Source organism: Geospiza fortis, unplaced genomic scaffold, assembly GCF_000277835.1.
Source record: "Geospiza fortis unplaced genomic scaffold, GeoFor_1.0 scaffold543, whole genome shotgun sequence".
NCBI lineage: Eukaryota > Metazoa > Chordata > Aves > Passeriformes > Thraupidae > Geospiza > Geospiza fortis.
Window position 1 is genome coordinate 160,821 of NW_005054587.1, and position 9,415 is coordinate 170,235.

The 9,415-nt window shown below is 50.8% G+C and overlaps 1 protein-coding gene across 1 annotated transcript in view; it reads left to right on the forward strand.

Moving 5' to 3' along the window:
- Window positions 1-9,415, forward strand: part of RHPN1 (rhophilin Rho GTPase binding protein 1) — a 25,876-nt gene that overhangs the window by 10,905 nt on the left and 5,556 nt on the right. Inside the window, exons 3-10 of the mRNA XM_031064410.1 lie at window positions 929-1,057; window positions 3,220-3,295; window positions 3,563-3,640; window positions 4,461-4,585; window positions 4,975-5,141; window positions 5,633-5,820; window positions 5,938-6,094; window positions 8,157-8,276. Coding sequence (XP_030920270.1) covers window positions 929-1,057; window positions 3,220-3,295; window positions 3,563-3,640; window positions 4,461-4,585; window positions 4,975-5,141; window positions 5,633-5,820; window positions 5,938-6,094; window positions 8,157-8,276 — 1,040 coding nt within the window. The remainder of the gene's footprint in view (window positions 1-928; window positions 1,058-3,219; window positions 3,296-3,562; window positions 3,641-4,460; window positions 4,586-4,974; window positions 5,142-5,632; window positions 5,821-5,937; window positions 6,095-8,156; window positions 8,277-9,415) is intronic.

Genomic DNA, 9,415 nt, shown 5'->3' on the forward strand with positions numbered 1-9,415 from the left:
TTCAGCAGCCAGAGCCCCTTTCAGCTCTGGGTTATCTCTCCCTGCTTTCCTTTGGAGGAGATAAGCAAGGAATAATCAGCCTGGGAGCTTGTCCTGCTGGGAACAGCTGGAATCAATCCCTGGTGTTTACAGCTCCTGCCGGGAGCAGGGAAGGGAGGGCAGGAGCTCACAAGTCCTTTCTTTTCCACAAGGATTCTTTGCACCCAAAAATGAGTTTTTCCTCCTCAAATCCCATAATTTATTTGGGATGAGGGAGCACCTGGGCTGGTCACAGCCCAAGCTGGAATTGCACTGGAGGTGAAGTGGGAATGGGCAAGGGGAGCTCTGGAGCAGGAATTCCTGGATGCAGCACTGCAATGAATTTTCCCTCGGCTCAGCCTCTACCTGGATGTTTGGACTTCCCTAGTCCTGAAATGCTGGGAGAGCTGGGAATGTCCATCCTGGAGAAAGGAAGGATCCAGGAAGACCTCAGAGCCTTTTCCAATGTCTGAAGGGGCTCCAGGAGAGCTGGAGAGGGATTTTGGACAAGGGATGGAGGGACAGGACACAGGGAATGGCTTCCCACTGCCAGGGGGCAGGGATAGGTTAGATATTGGGAGGGAATTCTTGGCTCTGAGGGTAGTGATGCCTTGGAATGGAATTCCCAGAGAAGCTGTGGCTATCCCATCCCTGGAAGTGTCCAAAGCCAGGTTGGACAGGGCTTGAAGCAACCTGGAATAGTGGAAGGTGTCCCATGGCAGGAGTTGGAATGGGATGACCCTCAGAGGTCCCACTCCACCCAAACTTTTCCAGCATCACCAGAGGCACAATCCTGTGGAAAGGCTGGGCTCAATGCACATGGATTGCACCACTGGGTAACTGAGTTTGGAGTGGAAAAAAAAAATTCATGGGTACAAAGATGGAATTTTGATCCATTGGTTTCTTGCAGGGCCACCAGCAACCACAAGGTGAAGGAAACAGTGGCTCTGGAGCTGAGCTACGTCAACTCCAACCTTCAGCTCCTGAAGGAAGAGCTGGAAGAGCTCAACAGCAGCATGGACGTGTATCAGAATGAGAGGTGGGTCTGGGAAGAGCAGCCTGTTCCCTTGGGATTTCATTTTTCCCGCTGTTATGGAATTTTTCTGGGAGCAAGGCTGCTCTCGTCTTGTCCGCCCTGCTCTGTCCCATGGTCAAGTGTTGGGATGACCTTCAGAGATTCCCTTCCAACCCAAACCTTTCCATGGTCATGGACAACGAGGTGGTGGCTGGAGGATAGGGGAGGATTTGGGCATGGGCCAGAATTCCTGGAAACTTTTCATCCTGGCAATGTCAGTGGTTCCCTTCTAGAGCTGCAAGGAGAGAAAAATCAGCTTTTCCTAGGGGATACTGGGATGTTTTGGGATAGATGGAGCATCCTTTGGACACTGATGTCCCAAAGGAGGAGGAATAGGGAAGAAAGAACCATCTTCCCTTGTATTGACCCCCTTTCCTGACAATCCCACCAGATCTCTTCCCAAGAGGACATTTTGGTGATTGGAATCACCGTGCCTGGAAATGTCCAAGGAATGACAGGATGTGACGCTCAGTGCTCTGGGTTGGGTGGGATTAGTCACAGGTTGGACTCGATGATCTTGGAGGTCTTTTCCAGCCCAAACAATTCTGGGATGCTGGGATTCTTTTCCTCCTTGTCCCTTCCTGAGGTGGACGGTGTTGGATGGCAGCGTGAGGTGTTGTGTGGGTGACGTGGATGAGGGATGGGATGGGATGGGATCCAGAGGAACCTGGATAAGCTCCACATGAACCTCATTAGGTTCAACAAAGCCAAGTGCAACATCCTGCACCTGGGATGGGGCAATTCCAAGCACAAATCCAGGCTGGGGGGTGAAGGGATGGAGAGCAGCCCTGAGGAGAAGAATTTGGGAGTGTTGGCTGATGAAAAGCTGGAAATGCCTCGTCCACGTGTGCTCACATCCCAGAAATTCCCCCCGTCCCACGCTCATCCCACAGCGTGGGCAGCAGGAAAATGGGGATTCTGCCCCTCTGCCCTGCTCAGGTGAGATCCCACCTGGAATTCTGCATCCAGCTCTGGGGTCCAACAGCAGAAGAACCTGGAGCTGCTGGAGCAGATCCAGAGGAGGCCATGGAGATGCTCCAAGGGCTGGAGCCCCTCTGCTCTGGAACCAGGCTGGGAGAGCTGGGAATGTCCAGCCTGGAGAAGGGAAGGATCCAGGGAGACCTCAGAGCCCCTTCCAGTGCCTGAAGAGGCTCCAGGAGAGCTGGAGAGGGACTTGGGATAAGGGATGGAGAGACAGGACACAGGGAATGGCTTCCCACTGCCAGAGGGCAGGGATAGATGGGATATTGGGAAGGAAATCTTGGCTGTGAGGGTGGTGAGGGGCTGGAATGGAATTCGCAGAGAAGCTGTGTCTGCCCCATCCCTGGAAGTCTCCAAGGCCAGGTTGGATGGGGTTTGGAGCAGCCTGGTCCTGTGGAAGGTGTCCCTGCCCATGGCAGTGGGTGAAAATAGATGATCTTTAAAGCCCCTTCCAACCAAACCCAAACCATTCCACAATTCCACATTTCTGTGTCCATCCACGTGCTTTTCCAGGCACATTCCTTATCAAGGCTGCTCAGTTTTCCCAATTTGCCACTTGCTTGCCCTGGTTTGAAAAGAAATCAGGAGCAGCAACAACAACCCCAAACCCTGCCCAGGCCAAACAAAACCCCCTTTGTTTATTCCAGACACTGTATTCCAGTGGAATTCTCGTTAGGAAATGAGCAGTAATGGCTTTCCACACTAATTATAGCTCCTGGAGCTGTTTGTTCCGAGGAAAATGTGGGTGCTAATTCCCTGCCTTGCTCTCCTGGTTTTCATAACTTCCTTTGCCTGTTTTCCTCCCCAGTTAATGATTGATTAATGAGTTACCAGCAATTTGGGGGGATAATGAGAGGGGGCTGTTGGGTTTGGTGAGGGCTTGATCCTGCCTTGCCCACCCAACATCCAGGATGCCTCTGAAAATCGGGAGCTGGAAAAATAAGATGATTTGGGTTTTTTTTAGCACTTCTGCTCCTATGCTGTCATTCCCAAATCTTTTTGGGAAGAGCATTTTTCCATGTGGAGTCTCCTAATAGGAGCAGCACCAGCCCAGGGCAAGGAGCTGCTTCCTTTTAATCTCCAACCCACAGGATCCATCCAAGGTTTTTAATCCAACCACCAAACAGGTTCTTGTCTTCTTCCAGTGAGTCCATCAGCGTTCCCATGATCCCTCTGGGACTCAAGGAGACCAAGGAGCTGGATTTGCTGGTACCACTCAAGGTGAGCTTTGGGGTTTCATGGATTGATGCTGAAGCAGCTGAAATTAATTTTCCCATTTGAAAAAGCTGCCAAAAAAATAAATTCATGGAAAGGAACTGGACTTAAAACATGGGAAAGTGGGAGATGAAGGTCTGGAGATGTTGAAGAGCAGGAAAGGGAGGAGATTATTATTTAGTGGATGTTTTCTCGTGGACAGAAGTGGAAAATTCTTGTGCAGAATTGCCAGAAATATCCCTTTAAATAATAAAAATCAAAATTTTCTTCCAGGATTTCATCAGTGAACACTATGGAGAGGAGGGTGTCCTGTATGAAAAGGAAATCAAGGAATTCATGGAGCTGCGACAGGTTGGTGTCCCTTGGCTTCCAAAGTTTGGCTTGTCCAGGATCACTCCTTGGAGATGTCACGTTTCCTTTGGGGGTTCCCCTCATCCTTGCTCCAAATTCCCTATTTGTCCTTTTATTTCAGGGTGCAGCATTCCCATGCTGGAGCACCCTGGACTTGGTTTGTAGGTTCCATAATATTACAGATTATGCAGGAATTGTTAATTTTTCCCTATCCTCAATGCCCTGCTGACCTACAAATGAGCAGCAATAAAATTTATAGTACAATGGTTATTTATGGATATTAATTCACCCCTGGCAAGGCCTAACAACTTCTCTCTCTCCAGGCAGGCCTTGGGGAAGAGGGAATTTAAAGCAAATTGGGGAAGGAGGGGAAAAAATCCTGTTTATTCGCTAGGATTTATAAAATCAGAATTTCCATGAATTTTTCCAGCACAACTCCCAGGCTGCTACTTCCACATTTGGGTGTCCCAGCACCCAGACTTTCGCCATGATTGAAACTCAGAATCATGGAATAGTTTGGGTTGGAAAGGCTCTTAAAGATCGTCCAATTCCAACCCTTTCCATGGGCAGGGACACCTTCCACTGTCCCAAGTTGCTCCAAGCCCCACCCAACCCAGCCTTGGACACTTCCAGGGATCAGGGAGCCACAGCTTCTCTGGGAGTTCCATTCCAGGAATGGAATGGAATCACCACCTTCACAGGGAAGAATTCCTTCCCAATATCCCATCTATCCCTGCCCTCTGGCAATGGGAAGCCATTCCCTAGGTCCTGTCCCTCAGTCCCTCTTTTCCCATCCCTGTCTCCTCTCCCATTCCCGCAGGCCATGCGCACCCCGAGCCGCAATGAGGCCGGATTGGAGCTCCTGATGGAATATTACAACCAGCTCTACTTCCTTGACAGCCGGTTCTTCCCTCCCTCCAAAACCCTGGGTGTCTTCTTCCACTGGTGGGTGCAGCTTTCCCTGTCCCACCTGGGTGGGGAGGGAGTCAGGATCCAAATTTCCATGATGGAATCTCTGCTGGCGCTGGTGGACGCCTGGATCTGGATTTGCTGTTGCCTTGGGTGGGTTAATCTGGGGAGGGAGAGGGAAACACAAATCCCGTGGGATGTACCATGATGGGAATGGTGTCTGCAAGCCCACCCGAGCGCTGAAAACCCTTCAGGCTCCTCCTGCATCCATGGGAATCATGGAGTGGTTTAGGTTGGAAAGGGCCTTCGAGATCATCCAGTTCCAACCCTTTCCACGAGCGGGGACACTTTGTGTGGACCATGACAGGGACACTTTGGGGACCATGACCAGGGGATGGGCAGCTGTTGGCTCTTCCCTTCTCCAGGTACGACTCCCTGACGGGGGTCCCATCCCACCAGAGAGCTCTGGCCTTCGAGAAGGGAAGTGTCCTCTTCAACCTCGGAGCGCTGCACACCCAGATCGGAGCGCGGCAGGACCGCGCCTCCCTGCCCGGCCTCAACCAGGCCATCGATGCCTTCCAGAAGGCAGCTGGTGAGTGGCTTCCCCTCTTCCTCCTTTTCCCAAAGGTGGGAATGATCCACAGAAGCTCAGGAAGGAGTAGGAGCAGTCGTAGGAAGAGGCGTCTCCAAGGGATCACAAATGGAGCGTGAGGTGGCTCCACATTGGTTGTGGGAAGAGGAGTTGGGATGGTCCAACAGCCAAAAAGGATGTCCCCCAAAAGGATGACATCCAAAAGGATGTCCCAGCTGTGGAGAGGAGAGAGGCTGATCCATCTCCCCATAGAAAAAACGGAGCCTGGAACTGGGATCACCCAGGGCTTTGGAGAAGATAGTGGGCACAAGGATGGTTTAGATGGCAAGGGTGGGACCTCAGATCTTACCCACCACTGACATCTCACCACTGGCGAGATGTTTGATATCCTTGGAGGGCAACCTGGTTTTGGAGGGAAACCTGCCTGATCCCAAAGTTTGATTCTCTTCCTCACAAGCCTGGTAACTTCCAGGAGCTTCCCTCTCCTCCAGGTGCCTTTAACTACTTGAAGGAAAACTTCTCCAACGCTCCCAGCTTGGACATGAGTGCGGCCTCCCTGACCATGCTGGTGAGGCTGATGGTGGCCCAGGTCCAGGAGTGTGTCTTTGAGAAGATGACCTTGCTGCGTGCCCAGAACGACTTCCTGGCCCGCCTGCAGCTGGCTCAGGAGGCAGCAAGGGTGAGGATTTTGGGAGGGAGAGGATTTGGTGGGATTTTTTGGTCAGCAGAACCTTCCCGGAGAGCACAACCTGAGGGACATCCTGCATCCCATCTCTTCTCCCTTCCCTCTTCCCAGGTGGAAGATGTTTATTCCCTGGTGCACCAGACCATGAGCCAGCCCCACGTCAAGGACTACGTTCCCTTCTCCTGGACCACCATGGTCCAAGTCAAGTCGGAGCATTTCAAAGCCCTCTCCCATTATTTCGCTGCCATCGCCCTCTGCGACTGCCCCGGTGAGTGTCCAGCCTGGAGGGAGCTTCCTGCTCATCCAAGTACTAATTCCACTTTTTTCCTGAGTTTTGGGGAGGGATTCCCGAAAAAAAAGAGGTTATGGGTACAACACCTGACGTTTTTGGAATGCTCTGAGCTGAGGGTCTTCTTTGTGAGCTCAGCAATTCATCCTCAAGGCAGATTTTTCCATACTTCTGGTTTCCACAGGGAAAAATCCTTAAGAAGGGGAGGAAAAAGCTGCTGGAGGGATGTCACCTGCTGTCCCCTTTGGGCCTGGGTGGGGAAATAAGGGTCACCTGCCTGCTGTGAGTCACCTTGTGTTGGACCAGCCGAGGGCTTCAAAAATCAAAAATAAATCTAAAAATACCTTGGATTTAGCTTCCAACCTCATGGATGGATGTCCTGGGAATCTCAGGGTGGTGGCAGCAAGGTACACATGGTTCCATGGAGTCACTTGGAGCGTGGCTTCAAGATGTGACCCTTGACCTCCATCTCTGCCACCTCCAACACCCTGGGAGCAATTTTGGGATGGAGCAGAGGATCCGGGGGTGGGCAGCAGCTGCTCCTGGTGACCTTTGGTGTTGCCTGGTGGGTGGCTGAGAAGCTTTCTGGGGGCTGGCTGCCAAAACCAGTGCTGTGACCAGCGGCTGCCAGACTGTCCTCACACCCTCCCCCGCTCCAGAGCCTGCCCAAAATCTTCCTTGTGCCATGTGGGCGTTGCAGAAGCTGGGTTGAGCAAGGAGATGGGAGAGAGGGGGATAATGTGGAGCTGGAAGGGCTTAAAGATCCAGACAGGAGAGGATGAGGATGGAGATGGGATTCCATGGGGTACCAAGGGGCAGGGCAAACCTTCCCCCTAAAATTTTTTGTGACCTTAGGCACCATGGGAAGCAGAAATCTGCAGGACATGCCTAATTTAGGAATTTTTTTGCCTGCTGTTGGGATCTCATGTTCCTGTTCACACTTCTCCCTTGTCAGAATTACAAATCTTTTGCTTCCATAACCAGCTGGGAATAAATTCCTTACGCTGCAGTTTAATCCCTCTGGGATGCTGACATGGCAGGAGCTGGCACAGGGAGAGCCAGCCCTGGAGCTGCCAGTTCCCAATCCTCGCATCCCTGTGCCCACCAGGCTTTTGAGATCCTCTGTTTGGAGCAACAAAACTCCCTGGAATATTCTGGATTGTTTCTTATCCCACTCTGTGTCCAGGGAAAGAGGCTGCTGTGCAGCCCTAAGTGAGCCAATGAGGATTAGGAACAATTTGGGCTAGAAAAAAGGGTTTAAAGAGCAGGGTTTTAAAGTGTGGGGTTTGGAGAGCCTGGGAGAGCTGCATCCATCTCTGTTTTTCCATGGAATGACCTCCTTGGTTGCACTGTGGGCTAGAGAAAAGGCTCCAGGGAGACCTTAAAGCCCCTTCCAGTGCTTCAGGGAGCTCCTGGAGAACTGGAGAGGGATTTTGGACAAGGGATGGAGTGCCAGGACACAGGGAATGGCTTCCCACTGCCAGAGGGCAGGGATAGATGGGATATTGGGAAGGAATTATTTCCTGGGAGCATGGTGAGGTCCTGGACTGGAATTCGCAGAGAAGCTGTGTCTGCCCCATCCCTGGAATTATTGTGGGCCAGGATAGCTGGGGCTTGCAGCCAAGTGGAAGTGTCCCTCCCTGTGGAAAGGGGTTGGAATTGGACAGTCCTGAAGGTCCCATCCAACCCAAACCGTTCCACGATTCCCTGATTTTGTTGTCTCATTTGCCTCCCTGTCAGTGACCTCCCAGGGCTCTCCATTCCCAGTCCTGCTTCCACACTGGAGCAAAGGAAGGCAGGAAAGAGGAAAAAAAAGCTGTGTTCAGGACAAATCCTGCCCTTAACTTCAGATCCTGGTGCATCCCTGACTGGGATCATCCCTGGCCCCATCCCTGATTCCTGTCAGGCTGTGGTTGGATGACGGGAAAGTGCTGCCAGGACCACCTGAATCTGGATGTGACCTCCTTGTCCCCACTGCCACCAGGGGCTGGGTGGCCCTGGCCTCTCCCTAATCCCATCCCCATCCGTTTCCTTCCCACAGCTCCCTCGGATGCCGAGCTGCTGGAGCAGGAGAAGGCTTTCCTGCAATTCCATGTCACCATGCCAGAGGGGCCATCACTTCGTGTCCTGCTGCAGGATCCCGAGGAGAGGAGGAAGCTGGGTGAGCATGAATTTCTGGATCGCATCACAATTCCCACAAATGATGAGGTTTTAGGGGGATCTCTCCACGCAAAGAGGAATTTGTCAGGAGATTTCTTCTCCTGGGAAGCAGGAGAGCATCACAGTCCCCTTGAGGGTGTGAGGACCAATTCGTGGTGCTTGTCCCAACCTGTCCAGCTCTGACAGGAAAAATTCCAGGTGTTCCAAGCCAGGTAACATCACCCAACACTACAGAGAAATCCATAGGGACACGGAGATCCTGGAAGCTCCTTGGTTTGGGCTGACTTGGCTGGAAAACAAGACATAGCAGATGCTCAGGGGGTGGCTTTTTCAGCTCCAGCGAATTCTTGGGAGACAAGAACTTCTTCCCATGAGGGATTTCAGCTCCAGGGAAAGAACAGACGCTGCTTATTCAGCTGAAGTCGTGTTTTGGCAGCCCCTCCTCAACAGGGCTGCACCAAGAGCAAACTCAGCACTTGGAATTTGGGGTGTTGCCTCCCCCAGGAGCTCTATTCCCTCCTTACACACATGTAGAAGGAGGCTGATCCCACCAGGAATGAGTTTGGCCTCAGCAAAATCCTTCAGGATGCTCAGCCAGGTTTCACTGGAAACCTCCAAATAAATCCCAAAATCCAAGTGTTTTATGGTGACAGCACCCCAACACCCTCAGATGTGGTTTGCATCAGCTTTTCCAGCTCTACCTGATTTTCCTGGGGAAAACAGGCTCTGTTCAACATTCCTGGTAAAAAATAGATGTGCAGGCACCAAGCTCAGCTTGGATTTAGTTTACAGGAAGGGAAAAACTGAGAGAGGTTGTGGATCTCCATCCCTGGAGGTGTCCAAGATCAGATCACACAGAACTTTGAGCTACCTGAGATGGTGGAAGCTATCCCTCCCTATGGAAGGGGATTGGAATGAGACGAGCTTTAAAGTATTTTCCAACCCAAACCATCCTATGATTCTATTATTATTATTATTATTATTATTATTATTATTATTATTATTATTATTATTATTATTATTATTATTATTATTATTATTATTATTATTATTATTATTATTATTATTATTATTATTATTATTATTATTATTATTATTATTATTATTATTATTATTATTATTATTATTATTATTATTATT